Source organism: Aspergillus nomiae (assembly GCF_001204775.2).
Source record: "Aspergillus nomiae NRRL 13137 chromosome Unknown contig00280, whole genome shotgun sequence".
Classification (NCBI taxonomy): Eukaryota; Fungi; Ascomycota; class Eurotiomycetes; order Eurotiales; family Aspergillaceae; genus Aspergillus; species Aspergillus nomiae.
In genome coordinates this window covers 24,041-42,915 of record NW_015378335.1, presented here as the reverse complement: position 1 = coordinate 42,915, position 18,875 = coordinate 24,041, and the positions used below count along the sequence as shown (strand labels likewise).

At 49.2% G+C, this 18,875-nt stretch overlaps 8 protein-coding genes across 8 annotated transcripts; 4 read left to right on the top strand and 4 right to left on the bottom strand.

The window, feature by feature from the left end:
* Positions 1–57: 57 nt before the first annotated feature.
* Positions 58–599, bottom strand: ANOM_008545 (F-actin-capping protein subunit beta; the record flags this gene model as incomplete). The annotated part of the gene is made up of 2 exons (XM_015553801.1): positions 58–445; positions 571–599. The coding sequence occupies 2 exons, from the start codon at positions 597–599 to the stop codon at positions 58–60; spliced, it is 417 nt and encodes a 138-aa protein (XP_015404193.1).
* An 858-nt stretch (positions 600–1,457) lies between these two features.
* Positions 1,458–2,236, top strand: ANOM_008544 (GNAT family N-acetyltransferase; the record flags this gene model as incomplete). Its single annotated transcript, XM_015553800.1, has 2 exons — positions 1,458–1,908; positions 1,989–2,236. The coding sequence occupies 2 exons, from the start codon at positions 1,458–1,460 to the stop codon at positions 2,234–2,236; spliced, it is 699 nt and encodes a 232-aa protein (XP_015404192.1).
* Positions 2,237–2,948: 712 nt separating this feature from the next.
* Positions 2,949–5,307, top strand: ANOM_008543 (HET domain-containing protein; the record flags this gene model as incomplete). The annotated part of the gene is made up of 3 exons (XM_015553799.1): positions 2,949–3,557; positions 3,614–4,260; positions 4,338–5,307. 3 exons carry the CDS (start codon positions 2,949–2,951, stop codon positions 5,305–5,307), a joined length of 2,226 nt encoding a protein of 741 aa, XP_015404190.1.
* Positions 5,308–6,561: 1,254 nt separating this feature from the next.
* Positions 6,562–7,259, top strand: ANOM_008542 (alpha/beta hydrolase; the record flags this gene model as incomplete). Its single annotated transcript, XM_015553798.1, has 2 exons — positions 6,562–6,811; positions 6,967–7,259. The coding sequence occupies 2 exons, from the start codon at positions 6,562–6,564 to the stop codon at positions 7,257–7,259; spliced, it is 543 nt and encodes a 180-aa protein (XP_015404189.1).
* Positions 7,260–8,956: 1,697 nt separating this feature from the next.
* Positions 8,957–10,114, bottom strand: ANOM_008541 (serine hydrolase domain-containing protein; the record flags this gene model as incomplete). The annotated part of the gene is made up of 1 exon (XM_015553797.1): positions 8,957–10,114. One exon carries the CDS (start codon positions 10,112–10,114, stop codon positions 8,957–8,959), a length of 1,158 nt encoding a protein of 385 aa, XP_015404199.1.
* Positions 10,115–11,652: 1,538 nt separating this feature from the next.
* On the bottom strand, positions 11,653–12,847 carry ANOM_008540 (uncharacterized protein; the record flags this gene model as incomplete). The annotated part of the gene is made up of 2 exons (XM_015553796.1): positions 11,653–12,602; positions 12,670–12,847. 2 exons carry the CDS (start codon positions 12,845–12,847, stop codon positions 11,653–11,655), a joined length of 1,128 nt encoding a protein of 375 aa, XP_015404191.1.
* A 541-nt stretch (positions 12,848–13,388) lies between these two features.
* mph1 (3'-5' DNA helicase) lies at positions 13,389–16,775 on the bottom strand (the record flags this gene model as incomplete). The annotated part of the gene is made up of 1 exon (XM_015553795.1): positions 13,389–16,775. One exon carries the CDS (start codon positions 16,773–16,775, stop codon positions 13,389–13,391), a length of 3,387 nt encoding a protein of 1,128 aa, XP_015404197.1.
* Positions 16,776–18,007: 1,232 nt separating this feature from the next.
* ANOM_008538 (uncharacterized protein) lies at positions 18,008–18,750 on the top strand (the record flags this gene model as incomplete). Its single annotated transcript, XM_015553794.1, has 3 exons — positions 18,008–18,155; positions 18,347–18,517; positions 18,584–18,750. 3 exons carry the CDS (start codon positions 18,008–18,010, stop codon positions 18,748–18,750), a joined length of 486 nt encoding a protein of 161 aa, XP_015404198.1.
* Between the last annotated feature and the right edge of the window lie 125 nt (positions 18,751–18,875).

The window sequence follows — 18,875 nt, the reverse complement described above, 5'->3', positions numbered from 1 at the left end:
GATGCATCAGCATAAGATCCACCACGATTTCACTCTCTCCCCAGGTATTAAGGTCAATCACCAACCCTTCTTCAAAAGTATGACTCCGGCGAAACCATCGTCCAAATCCCAGAAGTAGACGCTGCCTACACCACCCTCATAGTACAGTTCCCGGTAGACGTCGAAAGCCTCATTAGCCGCCACTTCAAGCTTTCTCACCCTCTCACTAGGGACGGTTCCATCATCCAGTGGAGGATCGAACTCGTTGCTCCAAGGAGAACGGTAGCTATCACCATCCCGGTTGTAGTCGCAGAGCAAGTAGTCACGGTTGGTCTTGGAGCACCGGCGGATCTCGAGGGGCTGGTCAACGGAGGAAAGGAGGTCTTCGGTGAGGTCGGGGACAATAGAAGTGATCGCCTGAAGGTTCTGCTTGGTATCCCGGGGGTTCAAGCGCCGCAGGAGGTCGCTGGTTGCAATAACAGTCAGCTCTCGGCCAGAGGTGGGGTACGGGGTTGGCTTGGTTTTCGTAATTCGAGAGGGGTGTAGCATGCATATTGCAGATTTATGCGTTCGTACGGATAGCGTACTTACAGCGCACTGTCAAATTGAGCGTCAGCCATGTTTGGTAAGCTTCAGAGAATGTCTAGTTGGTATTGTTGTTTACTCCGTTCGCCAGGCCGATCTCAAGTTGGCCGAAACGGAGGTGCGTCGTCAGGTGGGTGGGGCCGTGGCAATTGTCTTTTAACCTTAATGCCTAAGGGTGCTTCACTGATAGCGCATAGCTGTTTCAATGATCGGCTTGCCTCTTCGCCTTGAATAACGATTATTTGAGTATTATACTATTCCAGATGCATCATCAAGGTGAATACCCGATTTTAGGTCAACTTTAATACAATGTGTCCATATATACTCGTATCCTTGAGCCCAAAGCATGAACCACGTCGCATACATATTTTAATAGGGATTGTCATGCCGTGTCCATTCATTTAATACGTTCGGTTTTATTGGCAGGTAAACCATTCGAGGTTAGTGTAGTGTAAAGTAAGTTATTGCAGATAAGTATCGCATATCTAAATATCTCTAGATGTACTGGAACTTCTTTAAGACCTTGAATTTTCGTGTCTACTAGCGACCTATTACTAGTACAATGCCCATGAATATCCAAAGCATTCACATGAATTCTCTATTTATAAAATCACCTGGGGAATGAGTGAGAAAGCCAGCCATTCTGCTGACGACAAGAATCCCTGAAATGACGTTTCCCTTCCCTCCATTTGTTTCCTGATCGAACGAAAGGTATAGGAAGAGGGGTATATATCCCAGTGAATTATGTCCGTGGCATGCCGAGTCATTTATCTACCTAAAATCTGATAGATACGAGAAAACGCTACATCAAGTCTTCAGTCTGGAATACCAATGTCTCTCGGACAGCTTTGTCCATTAGATTTCCAACTAGCTTCACTTTTATGGGTATAGCCATGAGTCACTGGGAGATCAAGCCTTGCAGCGTTGCTGACGCCCCTGCTCTAGCATATAATAACATGTCAGCCTTCTGGGGAGACCCGACATGGATTCTCTTATGGCCCAAGGAAGTCACACTGGAATTTCTAATCGAGCAATGTACAAAGCGCTACCCCAATATCCTACTGCGCACACGCCAGGAGGTCCGTCATCAGAAGGCTGTTGATCCTCTTACCGGCGATCTTGTCGGATATGCCCGATGGATACTGCCTCCTACCCACCGTACTACAAAAGATGGGAGCTCACAGTGGGTGGATGCTCAAGTCCCGGATGTTAGTGATGAAGAGAAAAGAAAGTTCCAGCAGTTAGCAGAGTCTGCGTGGTGGAATGGTAGAAGCGATATGCGTTCTATTGATGATATAAATGACGTGGTAATGGGCCGTATACTCGCGCAAAGGCCGTATATCAGTAAGTGCGATTTATTTGTTACTTTCAAGTAAGACCCAGCAACGCTATGTTGCAAGGACTAATAGTTGATTGCCTTCTAGAACTCGATTACCTGGCTGTTCACCCCAGAAATAAAGGCAAGGGAATTGCCACAGCACTTGTTGCCAGCGGCATCCGAGCAGCTAGATCAATCGAAGTGCCCATTTTTACAATGTCTTATAAAGCAGGCCGTGGGGTGTATGCGCGTCTAGGATTCGAGGAGGTTGATCGAGTAATCCAGGATGATTCGCAATATGGTGGTGCTGGTGAATATGGGACTTACTTCATGGTATATGACGTCAAAAGCTGAATTTAGGGCTCCATGGGTGTGATCTACCACTCTTCTTGTATTGATTTATATTTCCTCTCCAAAAAAAGAAAGTATTGGCTCCTTACAATGCGTACTACTTACACGTACAAGACTCTTCAACTCTAAGATAAAGTACATGCACAATCACCAGCGCCAGGTGCCCCTGCTCAAAGCGTACATCGACAAGTTTAGCACACGCAAAGACACATACTGAGTTCTCCTCCGGGGCCAGTTTGAGGTCCGGGTGTTGCCATACAGTAGATCCTGAACCTAGGACTGACTGAATCATCAACAACGGAAATCTGCCGTCGCTGAAATAGACGCTGTTGGTGTCCGCGCTCGTCGCCAAGCGAGTCTAGCCAGTTTTCAAACAGTTCACGATGGGCATCGAGAGAGATACGTGGCCGAAGGGGGCGATAGAATCATTTGCGATGTGGGACGCCGGGAAGAACGAATGCCCCGCTTCAGTCGAGGAGCTTTCGTTTTTCGCTAGTGACAACATGCAGCATTATGTTGTTTGATCGCCAGATGAATATGGAGCATTATGAGGTTTGGTGCAATAACATATCATCAACAAGTGCTGCGATCTTATTGGCCCACTACTAGCAGTGAGGCTACCCCAGCGTGCATTAGTGGAATACGTCCGGCGGCTGTAGGATCCTGTCGCCCAACTGAGCCCAAATGAAAACCTTCAAGATCCTATCTACACGTTATGTGGCAGAAGGTGTTTGGTCACTCACACATTGGTCATTTGGGTATGCCCCAATACAGCTATCGTCCCCTAGCCAAGGGCTCCAACAAGATTCGCCTCGTCCGTCTATTGCCGCATGAAGATAAGACTGCTCGCGTAGCATGCGAGCTCATAGAATACACTCTGACAGATACCGCGGGACAGCACCCATATGAAGCCCTATCTTATGTCTGGGGTAGTAGGGATGATTCGCAATATGATATATTTATAGACAGTAGGGTTTTTCACGTCACCCGGAACCTCCATACAGTGCTCTTGCGTCTAAGAAACCACAATGTGGCACGGCTGTTATGGATTGATGCCATCTGTATCAATCAAAAAGACGACCAGGAGAAATCTCACCAAATCCAGTTGATGCGAACAATCTACGGTGAAGCTGGGCGAGTCATAGTTTGGCTTGGAGAGGAGGCGGATCAAAGCAGCGACGCACTCGAAGCCATTCGTAAAGCTGCAGAAAATGATTCATCAGACCCTTTGCCGAAAAGCTACTCCCGTGACAGGCCAGACAGAGAAAAGCATTTTTCTTCCTCTCTGGCGCTGGTGCAACGCCCTTGGTTTCAACGAATCTGGGTAGGATGCCCTGTACCCGAGGTTTGATGAGTCTTTCCTGATTGAGTCTGTTCTAGGTACTCCAGGAGGTGGCCCTAGCCCGGGATATTGTAGTCATGTGTGGCTCTGTGGAGATGAATGGATACGCATTTATCTCGGGCTTGCAGAGCTTAGAAGTTCTTCGCACAGCTCACCCTAGGCTCCAAGGCTTGGTGCAGTCAGCGTATCACCTGATTAAAGATGCAGTTTTCCGGCCTAGCTATCGATTCAACACTCGTGGCACACTGTCCATAGGTGAGCTGATTGACATGTACCATACGCGCCATGCCTCCTGCTTGCATGATAAGGTATACGCATTGCTCGGCATGTGTTCCGATGACCCGGACACAGAGGCTCTGATACCAGATTACCAGCTCCCATGGAATAAGGTCTTTGAGCGCGTGATCAAGTATATTATCTCGCCAGAGGTTTCCGTCAAGACGTGGCCTGACCGGGAGGCAGCAATTATTAGAGGCAAGGGCTATTTGCTAGGAGTAATCAAGTCGGTTACAACACCGGGATCACGATATGATAGACAAGAGGTCAAAGTGCTATTCCGCGATACAGTAGAGGCGCTGTATTATTTGATGACTTCAGGTGTACAATGGCTTCTCCAAACTCCGGCGGAGCAATTCGCGCGGGTGACATTGTCTGCCTGCTCCAGAGAGCTTCAGCTCCCAGTATTGTGAGGATATCGAATAAAGGACTGAGGATTATTATGGCTAGCGTCGTTCCACGGCATCGAACTATGCATGGCGACAGGGAAATGATTGCAGATGGGCCTCCTTCAGAAGGGAGCGTTCTTCATGACCTTGTTCTCCACTGGGATTGGGCTTCCACATTGGACGGTCCAAAAGCAAAGAATCAAGCAACAGTTCCTCGGGAGCCACACAGCTCAGAATCTTCGACTTCGACTACGAGATTTCAGATTGAGAATAATCTACACAGCTCCACTTCAGTGCTGCATGACATCCTGACAATAGCAGTTCCGTCGAAGTATATTGTGCTGACCTCAGACTTTCGCGGCATTGGGAGAGCACCAGATGGGGCTTCGGTGATGAAAGCTCTTCTGGATCAAGCGGGTGACATCCTACCTGTCACCGAAGACATAGTTAGGAGAACAGCAGGTCACCACGACTTAGGAGCTGATTTGCTGAAGATCCTATTCGAGCACAAAGGGAGCGCACTTCCCATTACAGAACAAGTTGTTAGGGCTGCGGCAGGGAATCCTCATGGGCACTCTGTGATGGAGCTTCTTCTCGAGCTGAGAGGGGACAGTCTTCCTGTTACGGAGGAGGTTATTAAGTTGGCCGCGGGTAACACTGGGAAGGGGCTCACAATACTGGAGACTCTCTTTAGCGCGAGAGGGGAGGATTTGGCTATCACCGAAAATATTGTTATAGCTGCAGCGGGAAATAGTACCGAAGGAGCTTCGATTATCAAGTTTCTGTTTGAACAGAGGGGGGAGAGTCTACCAATCACAGAAGCGGTACTCATAGCAGCAGCTACAAACCCTGGCCTAGGTGCAGCAAGTTCGATACTACGCCATATCTTGAAGAATAGGGGGGAAAGGCTGCCTCTCACAGAAGGTGTTGTTGAAGCAGTCATGGGAAATTCTTCTCATATAAGAACATCAACACTGCTGCAACTACTGGGGAAAAACAGAGATAACCGAGTCTATGACTTGTCTACCATGCAGCGTCTATTTCAGAACTTAACACAGATAGCATAGTCTATATATGTATATAAATTGCATTTACATTGGAAACCTGAGCACGACTTATATTACAAGATTACTCAAACATCATCTGGTTAGAGGACAAAGCTGAGATGACATGTAGAAAATCAAGCACCTCACATCGAAGACGAACTACTAAAATAGTTCATGGAGTAGTAGCACTTAGAAAGATAGCAATTAAGGATCGGCTTCTTCTATCATATTAAGCTTCAATACCTATAGTTTTCTAGGTACCCCGCAAGTTCTGGGGTGAAATTACCAAACTAACATATCAAACAGAGGCTGACAGCGCACCATCCTGATCTTATTTCCATCTGTTGAAACATGCATAGGTCAGTCATATCCTTCAAAATGGTCATTATTCCCACCCAACTGAGACAGCTCCCAATATCATCAAAATTATGGGACATCCATCCGACCAAAACGCTGCAACGCAATCAACCAAACACTCCTTATCGAATTAGCCAGTACCTACAGAACACCAAAATGTACATGCAATTATCCTTGACGGCGCCTGCGGCGGCGTACCCCGTGCCGGGGAAGAATTCAAAGAAACCCTAACCCCGAAGACCGGATCCGCAGTGGAAATGTGTGTCGTTTTCAACCACCTACAAAGTACCACCCATCTGATATCTTTGCTATAAGGTTATGCAGTAGCTGGAGGAGCAGCGATTGCCCTCTCCACAAAAGCTCGGCTGCACAGTTAATATTGGAATGGATAGCTCTGCCACAGGCGTCGGTTTCTAGTCTTAAGATATTGTTGGAGAAAGCGGGTTTTCCAAATGTATATATAGCACTGCATAAAGAAGTCAATACTGCCAGTTACTGTTTTGCTCTGTCCGATGCTGCCGATATTTTTAGAAACCTTGCTGATAGAAAACATAAGCACACTGTGATCCGGGATATTGATATAGCGGTACGATGGAAGGGGAACAAGGGTTGAGGACAATGGGCGGCCAAAACCGCCAGCTGGGATCAGTTCTAGTGTTGGAGCTATTTTTTGTCCCACGCCGTACTATCTTTCCACCTCTCGAAATACGTTTCTCATCTTACTTTGCTTTCCACCTTCACCACCATTGCTATCAACCCCATCAGTCTTTTACTAGTCAGGGGCCATGGCTTTCGAAGCACCCTCGATCGTGCTCGTCCAAGGCTCATTTCAGACCCCACTTGTCTATGCCCAGCTGACGACTGGTCTTCGCGAGCTCGGATACCCAGTCATTCATCCACCGCTCCCCAGCTGCTCGGATGTGGAGGCTAATGACTTTCCCACCCGCACGCACCATCACCGAAACCCTGGAGCAGCTGGTGGAAAAGGAAGAAAAGCTGGTCGTTGTTGTAATGCATTCCTACGGGGGCATTGTGGGCGGTACAGCTATTCCCAGATATCTCACCCATGCTTCGCGACAGTTAGAGGGGAAAAAGGGCGGTGTTTTGCATTTATTCTATTATGCTGCCTTTGTTCTACCGGAGGGCGCGTCGGTGATGGGAACTTTTGGTGAGTCTCCGAATAACGATGTTGGGGCATGCCTTAGCTTTTCTCTGACCTATAGACCAAGGTTCTTGTGCCTGGCTAAGCTAAACTTTCTTTTCTATATTTATCCAGCCGGACGGTCGCTTCCGCATCAAGAACGGAGCAAAAGCTCTCTACAGCGATCTCCCGCACGCCGAGGCAGGCCTTGTGGGAGTCGCGCTTGATCCCTCAGTCTTCCTTGGTACAGACTACACCCACGACTCGCGCGGCTTATGAGTACCTCCCGTCCACTTACCTGATCTGCGAGGGTGACCAGGCAGCACCTGCACAGTTCCAAGAAGGATTCGCCAGTTTGGCCAGGGCTAAGATTGATCACTGTAGCGCCGGCCATTCTCCAATGCTGAGCCAGCCAGGCATGTTGGGGCGGAAGATTGCGGCTGTGGTGGGCAAGGCGTCGGCAGGAACACCCTAATTAAGTTTGATATCGAGGCATAGTTAGTATATATTACTTTGAGTGGCTGTCAGGATTTACTATAAACAGGATGCCGACAGGAGTCACAGGATTGATAATGTTCGCTTCTTCCGATTGAGAAGCCTACCTGCTAAGTTTATGTTTTGGTATACATGCATATAATGTAATCGCCTTTGCATTATCTGCCAGGAACTGGGTTAAGCTAGTGACTCAGTAAGACTTGCTCATCCTGCTCATCCTATTCATTCAAATCACTCACAGTCACTCTGTGACTTGGCTGTGCTCACTCATAAAGTAGCAACCTCTAAAGGGCCCATTTTCTAGCCGTCCGCGTTCATCACGCACTTTCATTCCTCACAGCCTGATACTAGAGAACTAAAACAGGAAGGATCGCCTTATGACTAATTAACCCATCATTTCGGAAGTGCAGGCAGGTGACTTGCACTCATACATCAGGGAATAACTGCACGAAAGCCGGACATCATGGCACACTCTTGTACGATCAGGATCGATCTTCTCAAAGCACCGCCCAATCTTGTTATTCGGGCTGTCCTCCCAGTACACATTATAGTCGGACCCATCACGGACGTAGCGGAATTTCTTGCCCCCTCGGTTGCACGGGTTATACGAGGTCCATCCGCCTCTCACGGTAACTGTTATCCCAATTGGCACCATCCCCTGAGCAAGGGTCGCCGTTAACCGCAGCGCCACTGATCCTGTATGAGCCGGAGAACCCGTAGCAGGTTGAGGTGTATAACTCCCAATCCGCGACGGCCGGGGCAGCGAGGAAGGAGATGGCAAGGAGGGCAACTGTGGGTTTCATGTTGATTGCGATGGTGAGGCCTCTTGACTTGGAGTTTAGTCGGGGATAGTTTATTTCAATAACGGATCATTCGCTGCTAACTTACTCGCAGGTAAGAAGTATTTTCGAATCTCTGATTAAAAGAACATTTGAGATGGCGTTTGCCCCATATTTATACCTTTCATGGTGGTAATCGTTTAATGAATTTCAACAGGCAAAACCAATCTATAATTTACAGGCAAATTAGGGCTTGATTTAGTCAGTGGCTGAAGGAGATCTTGACATGAATAAAAGACGAAGGATCCGTCCATCCACTAGGAGGGAAGTGAAGACTATGATTAGTGTTATATACTACTGAGCTTCCAATGAGAAGTAATAGATGCAAAGGAAACGTTGGAGCTCTGCTGTATTAGCTCAGGCCGGGTATATTGTATTGTAGCTTGGACCGTGTGACGTGCATGGTTCGGAATGATAGAATATATTTTCCGCATCTGCTATAGGGTACCTGGTGAATCCTACGGAAGGAGTGTCCTTATATTAGCCTCCAGCCTTGAGATGGGGGGTTGGCCAAGCAAATAGCCCCTCAAAAACCAACAGAAACGGTCAAGTCTCATTTGTGAACTCGTCTAACCCAGGGTCCGTCCTGTGGATGGGTGTATCTTGTAATTTTTTCTCTCTCGAGTTATTGGCACCTGTCTTTACTATAAATAGATATCCAGATGCAAGATCTAAAGGCAAGGCATACTTGCTGGAAAGGGGCTATAATTTGGCTTGGCGAGTGTTTACCCTACTTCCAGAGTGACAATTCTGAAATTTCATTAAACATAAATCTAGATGGTAGATAGGTTGAGTGTCTATCGAGAAGCCACACACACACAGTGCAACCGCTCAGTAACTACACCCCCTTGCTAGCATCAAAACTCTTGTAAATCTCCCGAATATATGCCTCGACATTTGCACTTCCAAGAGGCCGGTACTCCATCTTATTCATGACATACGCGATCGTCATCCGCCGGCCGCGATCCATGACGACCATGGATCCTCCCCAACCACCCCAGAAACAAATGCCCTCATCTTCCGGAATGGCAGACATACTTTTGCTCGACGGTAGCGCGAGCCCAAGCGCAAAGCGCACATCCAGGAAGAGAAACGGATCCAAGCCTCGGACTTGCTCTTCCATCATTTCATCTAGGGTCTCAGGGGCAAGATACTGCTTTCCATCGACGGTGCCACCAAGCGAGACCATAGATCCGATGCGAGCCAGGGCCCGCGCATTGGCGAATCCGCCTATGGCCCCGTTCTCGGCATTCCTAAACCCGGGGTCATTAGGAAGATCAGGGATCATCACAGACCCCACAAGAGCCCTAGCGAGGATGCTGGCCGGATCAAGCTGAAGATTAGCCATAGCATCCGGAGAGAAGGGAATGATGTCAGCGGTTCGGGCCCAGTCAGCTTCAGGCAGTCCCAGCTGGAAGTCAGCCCCCAGAGGCTTCGCGACCTCGTCGGCGATGAACTGAGTCAGCGGCTTTCCCGTGATGCGTCGGACGAGCTCGCCGATCATATGACCGTGGTTTGTCATTTGGTATGCGCTCTGTGAGCCCGGTACAAACCATGGTGCCTGCACTGCGAGTCTCTCGGTGGATTTCTCCACATCTTGCATTTCCTCCGCCGTGATCTCGCCCTCCCACGCAGGTATCCCGGAAGAATGGCTCAGGAGATGTGAGACCTTGACATTATCTTTGCCGTTCGCTGCGAATTCAGGCCAGTAGGTAGCCACTTTCTCGTTCATGTCCAGGAGGCCGCGGTCCACCAGCATGTGGGCGGCTAGACAGGTGATCACCTTCGTAGAGGACCAGATTCCGGTAATGGTGTCTTTGGTCCATGGCTTGGTCTTGCTTTCATCTGCATGTCCACCCCAGAGGTCCAGGACATTTTTGCCGTCGATATTGACACAAAGCGATGCTCCAACTTCACTACCGTCCCGAAGCTTTTGTTGTAGAAGGTCACGGACAGAATGGAAGACGGGGTCACAGGAGCCGTAGACTTCAGCCATGGTTGTAGCAGTTGCTTTGAGTATGGTGATATTGACCGATGAGAGCTAAATAGGTATGATAGCAATGAAGGAGAACCCGGAAGAAAATTAAAATAAGAATGAATGTTGAATGATAAATAAGCCAAGGTGGCCATATTATAACCAGTATACAATACAGCCGTAAGCCCTAGGACAAACAGCCTCGAGGGATTCATCCGGCGATTTGTCGTAGATTCTCCACATTCATACACTAAGCTTATGTGGCCCGTTTGCATCCGAATACATCCTTACGTACTTTTTTTTCCAGTGCAAGTCAGTCACTGTGATATGATTGCACGGGGGTTCCCACGTTGCATTGCAGTAGTTTCAATGCTAGGCTCTAGCCTAAAACCGATTTCGCATGTTTTCTCCTTGCCCGGTGGTCAACTTGCTCTTTCAATTTTTGTCACGTCCGACGCTACACAACTCAATATGATTCTATATTAGCAGGAGTTTGTGCCCCGGAATACTGGTACATATGTCTCGGCAGGAACCTGAGTTTGATCGAGATGTGCAGGTTGCAGCGTTGATTTCCACCAGCCCCTTCTGGGAGTTGGGGTCCAAAGATATCCTGGAGCCTTATTATATTGGAAAGATTTATGGCCCCATGTACATTGGAAACATCTCATAAGGCAGCTCGTGTATCCCACTTCCCTAGCGCAGCCATATCTCTATGGGGTCTGGGCCCTGGAAAGTTCGAAGGTCCTTCCACGCTAACTACACCCGGTTATGGCTGTTTTGCCAATAATCAGGTTCTGACAACCGGGCAGCGATGTGAGGCTATGGGATATGAGCTCTGGAGGTTCTGCACCAAAGCTCCCTATCACCGGATGATCCATCCATGCTGTGTGTTATTGCCTCCTTACAACCAATGGGCTGCCTCATGGTGGTGATTTGGAGGTTCAGATTCGTGGAATGCAACAACAGCAAAGCAAAACCCATGCTAGAACCGGCAGAGATCCTGACCATGCAAATTATATAGCAGCATTTTCATCACAGTCAAGTACTCGCAACAGCATGAAGGGATACCATCAAGCTCTGGAGTGTAGAAAGTGGCGGTCTACTACAGACTTTAGGAGCTGAGGTCAATAGACCGGATATGTAAATTCGGTATTGATGAGAATTGCCTGCATGTCACTTGGAAGGAAGGCCGTACGGAAATCTTCAACATCAACGTCGGAATCGAGACAGGCATGTGGTGTTCCTGAGCCACAGGTTGAGATCAAAACAACTGGGTAATCGACACAGACACGGGGAGGCTACTTTGGCTTCCTCTTGACTCTCAGCCTACTTACACCTCAAAGTGGGCGATTGCGTGGGGGTGTAGTCATTTGAGGTTTTTGAGGGGGTCCATGCGGGGTTATTCCGTTTGTTATTATTACAGCATGGGGATGGGGTTAGGGGGAGGAGTGGGTTGCGAGCGTGATTTGGTAGGGCTTATGGATTAAGACCTGGGGATATGTGGGAATAGAGTATCATAAGCATAGACTTTTGTGGGATTAGATTATAATGAAGTTCATTTAACGCTCGAGTGAGTTATAGATTTGAACGGGCACCTTCACTCGCAACGTCCTCGAACAACCCACCGTCACTTCAACGCGCGCAAAATATTCCCTGGCTACATAACAATGGTGGAACGTCGGGACAAGAGCCACATCGCCAGATACTGGTATTGGCACAACAAGACTAGCAGTGTGCATATTGCCCGCTTTCTCCATCCACTGCAGACCAACCGACTTATTCTTCCACGAGCACACACTCGCCCGGAAACACTGACCTTGTCCCTTAGCTGCACTCTGCCAGCTCGGCAGTTCGTCCATCGGCAACAAAGTAAAATACGTCGCAGCCTCCAAAGTGACCTTGACCTGACAATTGTCTGGAAAAGTGAGCTCTGGATGAAGGCTTTCGAGGCCTAGATCAAAGCGGATAGGAGCCATAGTTGATCCATGATGCTGACCCGGAGGTAGATAGAGCGGCTTTGCCTCTCGCGCACGCACCGTGACATGCCCCGTTTTCGCACCTAGGAGACACATACGAAGACCGGTCGTGTCAGACATCTGGACCTCACTACCTTCTCCCTCTGGCCACAGACGAGGTGGTTGTTCGGGGTACAGAGGGAGGAGTTGGACCTGCCGTGTGGCATGAAGCCGCTGATTGCCCATGTCCACCTCGGCATGGACGTAGTAGACAATGCTGCACATCTCAGGACAGAATCTATCCGAGTTCTGGTCCACACTGGGTGGTAACTGGAGATGATCCTTTCCATGATGAGCAGCCGTTCCAGACGGAACATGCTCAGAGCATGGGTCGGATGGAAGAGCACCAGGGATGACAAATGAGAAAGGCAAGATGCGACGATGATGACATGCTTCCAGGGCTTCACTGTGGTGCATTTGCAGAAAGGTGTAGTCGACTATACTGCCGCTGTTGGGGAAGGGCGTGGTCTTTGTTACGGTTGTCGATGTTCTTCCTGTGGTGGTATGTTAGTCTATGTTTAGTTTGAAGTGCGCATGGTAGGGTTAGTCTGGTGGTCATACCAAACAATGTGATGGAGACGCGAGCGCCCTGAGGAGCATTTCTTCGGTGGAAGACCAGTTCACCCTGGAGTGTATCGCCAGTTGTGAAGACTGTTTGTTTACTGGTTAGACGAATCTCCATTGCGGCTGTGGGAGAGAGGCTTGCGATGATCTGAGGAACATATTGGGCCAACTTCATCTTTCTCAAAGGATTAGGGTATATGGAAATATCAAGATGAGGTGGATATTGGAGAAAGCCGTGACTGCTGGATGAGAAGTATCTGAAGCAGTCCACCTACTCCCCCCAATCCTTTTATAGTCTTTCGAAACCCACATGATTACGTTCACATCGTCGCATGCAACATTGGGGTAATTGAGGGGAAATCAGGGAAGGATGATGGAAAGGTGACTTTCTTCGGTATGAGTTACCTTTAGCTGTATCTCAATCGCTAACGGCAGTTTCGTCCGAATTCGCCGACCCATCAGCTTCTTGGCGGGCAGCTCATGGCGACATCGGGGACCAATCTCATGACTCACCTTGACTTTAGTGTACTTTCGGATCTTAGTTCCAGGCCTAAGGATCCACAGGGCTAGACCATTTGTCTTCCCCATAGACGATGTACGCTGCCTTCTACTAGTAGTGAATATGTCGATATCCAATGGCTCAATTCCAATGCCGTATATTACACAATAGATCTATCCAAAAAACAAAAGGTCATCACTCATGACAATAATCAACCCTAATCATCACTGTCATCACCGACGAGTCGACTTGATTTCTGTGCATTGTGGCGCTCAGCGCTCCGAGTAAGAAGGGTATTGAGGTCAGGGGGATCGAAGTTGTCGTCCGAGTCATCATCCTTGTTAGTTTGGGACGAATAAAATGGCTGTTGTTTTCGGCCGTTCACAATAGAAGACAATAGTTGTTCTGGGGTCACTGGTGGGGGAGAGTTCTCAGGAGACAATGTCTGCCTATCTACCGATGCGGATAAATGGTTAGAACGAGGTTTGTTTTTTGATAGCGTTCTACGGCGCTCACGACGAGGCGACCGACTGGGGATCACCGAGTCGTCCTTGGTTGACTCCTGGGCAAGAATCTTCTTAAAGCGTTCTTCACAATCCGGGCCAACGCTATTCATCTTCTGTAATGTTCCAATCATACGACGTGTCAACGATCCGTGCTTCACGACCTTGGTAGGTCTTGCGACGAGCTGGAGGCGAGGAAACGCATCATTCCGCGGGTTGCGGATGAATTGTGGGCTAGTGGCCCCAATATTGCGATAGTGTTGCTCCAGCTCTCGTTGCTGTGCCGAGGTCAGTACAACTTCTTCAAGAGCCGGGATCTCCACCGGCTCCGGGGTCGGCATCCGAGGCTTCCTACTCTTCTCAGCTTTGGACTTGGGTCCTGCTGCCAGGGACGAAGCTTTAGTGAAGCCGGTTTCGACATTGTCAGGCATGTGAAACTTCTTGGGTGGCCTTTTTGGAGCTCGTCCGCGTCTCTTTGGCTCTGGTAAGCCCTGATCCGCATTTTCATCCGGAATATCAATATGGCGTTTATCTGCTACCGGCCGTATTCCTGCTGGCAGAATACGGGGGGAGATATCTTCGTGAAACGTAAAGCGGGACCCACTAGCAATCATCTGCTGCATCTTCTCATAGTTGTCCTTGGCTTTGATATACGACTCTTCCTCCTTACCCTCCATGAGGAGGAGGACAATGTTTCCAGCCCTCTTTCGTCCCGTACGTCCCATCCGTTGAAGCATCCGGATTGGCGATGCAGAAGAGTCATAACATACGATGAGGTCGACTTCTCCGATGTCTAACCCTTCCTCACCAATGGACGTTGCGACAATGGTATTGTACGTGCCCTTTTTGAAGTTCTGCACAATACTAAGTTGTGTCTTCTGGTCCATGCCCTCCGAGCCCTTCGCGCTGGATTGCCCAACGAAAACGTGAGGTCGGATCATGGGCTCATATCTTTTCAGCACCCTCGTCACCTCTTCGGCACTGTCCCGAAAGTGTACAAAAATCATAATTCTCGTGGATGACTGGCTGTCACCTGATTCCCCATTGGACCCTTCACCAGCATCCATAAAATGATTCAGAACCACCGATTTTAGATATTCCAGCTTTGGATGTCCGATAAACTCCGGATTTTTGGTCCACGGCTGAAGGTGATTCATAAGCTTTTTAAAGCTGTCATCCTGCACAACTTGGCGCTGGTATTTGCCACCTTTCTGGCCCTCGGTGTTGGACTGAAAGTGTAAGAGGTGACGATAGAAGGGCGTAATCCCGTGATACTTGAGAAGGTCAATGGCATGTGCCAAGCTTGCGAGAACGGTGAATATTGCGTTCACCTTGCCCTTGAGTCCGAAATGAGCGTTGCGACCGGCATCTGAGGCCATCCACTGCTGTCTCGACTTAGTGAGCCCAAAGGCCGTGAGCATCATCGGGTCTCTTCCCCAGTAGGCGTTGAGGGTGCGGAGCTGGTCGACAAGCGGTTGCAAAGTTTTAGATAGAAGATCCATGCAGAGAACCATCTCCTCAGAGTTCTTGAACGTCTGGACTTCGGTGTTCCTCGCATGAACGTACTCCCGGATGTCAAGAGATTGCTCCGTGCGTATCTCGACTCGGGCAATATCAAGTCCATCGATGACGGCTTGAACAGACTCCACCGTGGAGCCCGGCGTCGCCGTCAGAGCCAGGACACGGAAGCTCTGGTTATATCGGCGAAGAAACTTCACAACTTCTACGTAGGCATAACCACCTGTCGCGCGATGTGCTTCATCAACCACAAGCAGGACGATCCGTTTCGGGTCTGCTATGCCGGACTTGAGATCATTGATCAGCGTTTGCGGGGTCATAAAAAACACTCGCTTATTTTGCCATTCTTCCGCTCGAATACCTGGCGCGGCTTCGCCTGTGAGCATGGTTGTCTGGGATCGTGGAATTCCCGCTATACCAAAACAAGCGGAGATTTGCTGAGCTACAAGAGGTTTTGTGGGTGCCACGAAAATAATCTGGGCACTTTGGGTCCACCGAAACCAGTTAAGCATAATTGTCGCAGCGATAAATGTCTTTCCTAGACCTGTGGGGAGTGCTACAAGCAAGTTGTGAAATAACCCTTTTTGAGCGATATTGAATTGATAGTCTCTCGTTTTGCCAAGGTTCGTTGGATAGACCCAGGTGCTCAGAGTCTCTTGATCTAGCCTATGCTGCGTCGGAGCTTCGTCCTTTTCTGGTGGAGACAATACCTGCTCTCCAATGGGCGGTTGGGTTGTTTGGTTTCGGGAAGTCATGTCGAATAATGAGGTTTGGCGGATTCCAAGTGGGCGGTTTGAGGACTGCGAGAATTGTCTGGTCGCGGGTTGAGGTTGAGCTCTAGCTGGCGGAGACAAGGATAGATCCGAGTCGAACGCATCGTCGGGTATATCTTCGAGAAGGAAGGATGTATCTGTTGTGTCCTCTTTTTGTTCTGTAGAAGAGCGCGTACTCGGCTGAGGTGTCGGGGCTTTTGTATTTGAAGGGGGAGGCCGGGGTTGCTCGTTCTCGAAAGACACTAGCGATGCTGCAATAGCAGCATTTAGGTCCTCATCGTCAAAATCATCGCCGCTTGCAGCAGGCGCTTTCGGTGCAGCTCTTCCTCCCTCGCTCGTTTTTGCTGATATGGTGCTGGCTCGCGCGATGCTGGGCTCTGGCTTTTTCCAGCGGGGTCCACGAATCATTTCTGGTGGTGACGGCGGTTGGGTCAATTGGGTAACGAAGATATTCTCCTGGATGTTGCTGCGCTTGGGAATGAATACTTTGTACTTGGACGGGGCCTCCGTGTCTTCGAAGTACGAGTCTTGGCTGGGAGACTGGGGCTCATCATAATTGCCCTCATTGTCATCGACTACAAAGGAGTTAGAGTCGGTCCGAGGGCTACCATCATCGCGATATTGTTGCGATTTTCTATTCCCGGACGATTGCCGTCTCTTGGACGCGGTAGCATCATCCACACGGCGACGCTTGGCTGACCGCGGCGAGGGCCTGGCCGCGTTTTTCGCAGCATCGGAGAATCCATCGTCTGTTAAATCATCAAATCCCTCATGGAAGTAATCGACCGAGCTAGCATCCGAGCCCGTCATGTCGAGCAGGGAATTTTCAGTGGCGTGATATCCGGACTTGCGATTTCCACACTCGTCCTACTACTAATTCCGCGTTGGCTTCCGCGCGACGCGGTGTCGCGAAATCATGTGAATGATAACGATGTTTGCTGTGTTTGTATTGATAAAGCAATCAGCCCAATTAGAACGGGCACATGACCTGTCAGCCAACCATTCTTCAAAGAAGGCAAACATGTCGACTTAATTCAGTCATTGTAACACTACTTCGATAGTACTCTATCAGTACTTCAATTTACTAGTCGATAGTATCAATACAGCAGTAATTCGCGGTGGAAAGCCAAAGAATGAACTAGTCGATTGTAACCTCATGATTGCCACTGCCATGTCACTTGGACAACAATTCAAAGTCTGCGGCACTAAAAAGGCCCACAGCTCGTGTGGCCACCCAAAGAGTGGGACAACAGGACAACACCCGAGTCTAAGGGGCACCCTAGGAGCTATTTTTGGCCGACAATGGATCCCCCCAGATTTTCACTCTTCAGAGACCCTTCCACTAAGACCCAACGTGCGAGGATAACATTCAGTTAGGGCCAACCGTCATCTGACTGATCACAAACACCAATCCCAATGGTGCAGCAGGAGAGAAGCTCACTGTAACCCTTCAAGTTCTCCCTTACAGCAACCCCCAACGAATAATGGCAGGCAAAGTGGTGGATGAAACCACCAGTAACTTTCGAGACTAGACCAAAATTGTCGGTTTTTCGATCTGGTCGGCCTATAAACTTGGAACTGTCGGCCGGCTATCTCCAGGGTCGCTCGATTTGACTGGTCCGTCAGGGCCGTAGCCGAAGCTGTCGTGAAACCCAACGAATCAGATCATTCCATTGACGAGAAAAAGAGTATCCGAGTTTCAATCATACGGCAACAACCCTGATACTAAATTACTTCTTCTTGGGGTTTGTCCCCTGTTGTTTTGCAAAAATAAAAAAGAAAATGGAAATTGAAAGAAAAGTAAAATTCACCCCAAACCAAGGAAGAGTAAAAATAAAAATAAAAAACTGGGCAGTCCCCCCGCTTTAGGTAGCTTTAATTAAATCCCCGTCTTTCTCCTCTGCTTTCTTTCTCTTCCTCCCTTTTCTCTCCACAGTCCTTCGTTAACTACGTACTATCTGCTTGTCGCATTTGTATACACTCGTTAATTCCTTCGAGTTTGATTATCACTTCAGCGTCTTTGTCATTTTCAATTCCTCAAGATGAAGCTCAACCTCATTGCTCTGGCTTCCTTGGTCGCCCTGACCGCGGCTCAGTCGACCGATTCTACCTCTGAGGCTGCCACCGGCACCACTGCTGCTCCTACGACGACTGTCAGCTTGACTCCTCAACAGTCCTGCGCTAAGAAGTGTAAGTTGCCATATTTCCTTGCCCTGCTTGCTCTCTCTTGTCCCTCTCCCTGATCACGAAATGCACCGCGAAACTAACCAAGACCAGGCGACCAAACCGATCTGTGCTGCATCGCAGGATGCTTCCAGGTCCCTTGCCCCAACGACTCTCAGGCTAACGACACCAACACTTGCGTCGCCGCCTGCCCCCAGGGCAGTGGCACCCCGCTGACACTGACCGCTACGCCGCCTGCCAGAGCTCCTGCTACAGCAGCCACTTCTTCCCCATCACTGCCACGGGTAACTCTGGAGCTTCCAAGACCGACGCCAGCGACTCTTCTGCCACCACCACTGGCAAGGGCAGCTCTTCCACCGATTCCAGCGGTATGTGACTTGAACCACGGCGTTACTGTGGTCTGGATGCAGTTCAACTAACATTCAATCGCACAGAATCCTCCGGCTCCCGCTCTTCGGGCTCTAAGGCTAGTGGCACTGGTACCAGCACTGGAACTGCTGCCACCAGCTCCGAGACCAATGCTGCCTCTGTCGCCAAGATTCAGCTTGGTGTCTCTGCCGCCGGTATTGCTGGTGTCGCCTTCGGTATCTGGGCTCTGTAAATGAGCTCAGGTCCTTGATTCGGTGATCTCACGCAGGATTGTTAATGGGAGAATGTGAACGGATGGAAAGGTATTAATCAGTATGGGGATGTCGCATAATAGGTTTATCTACATAGTTGTACTTC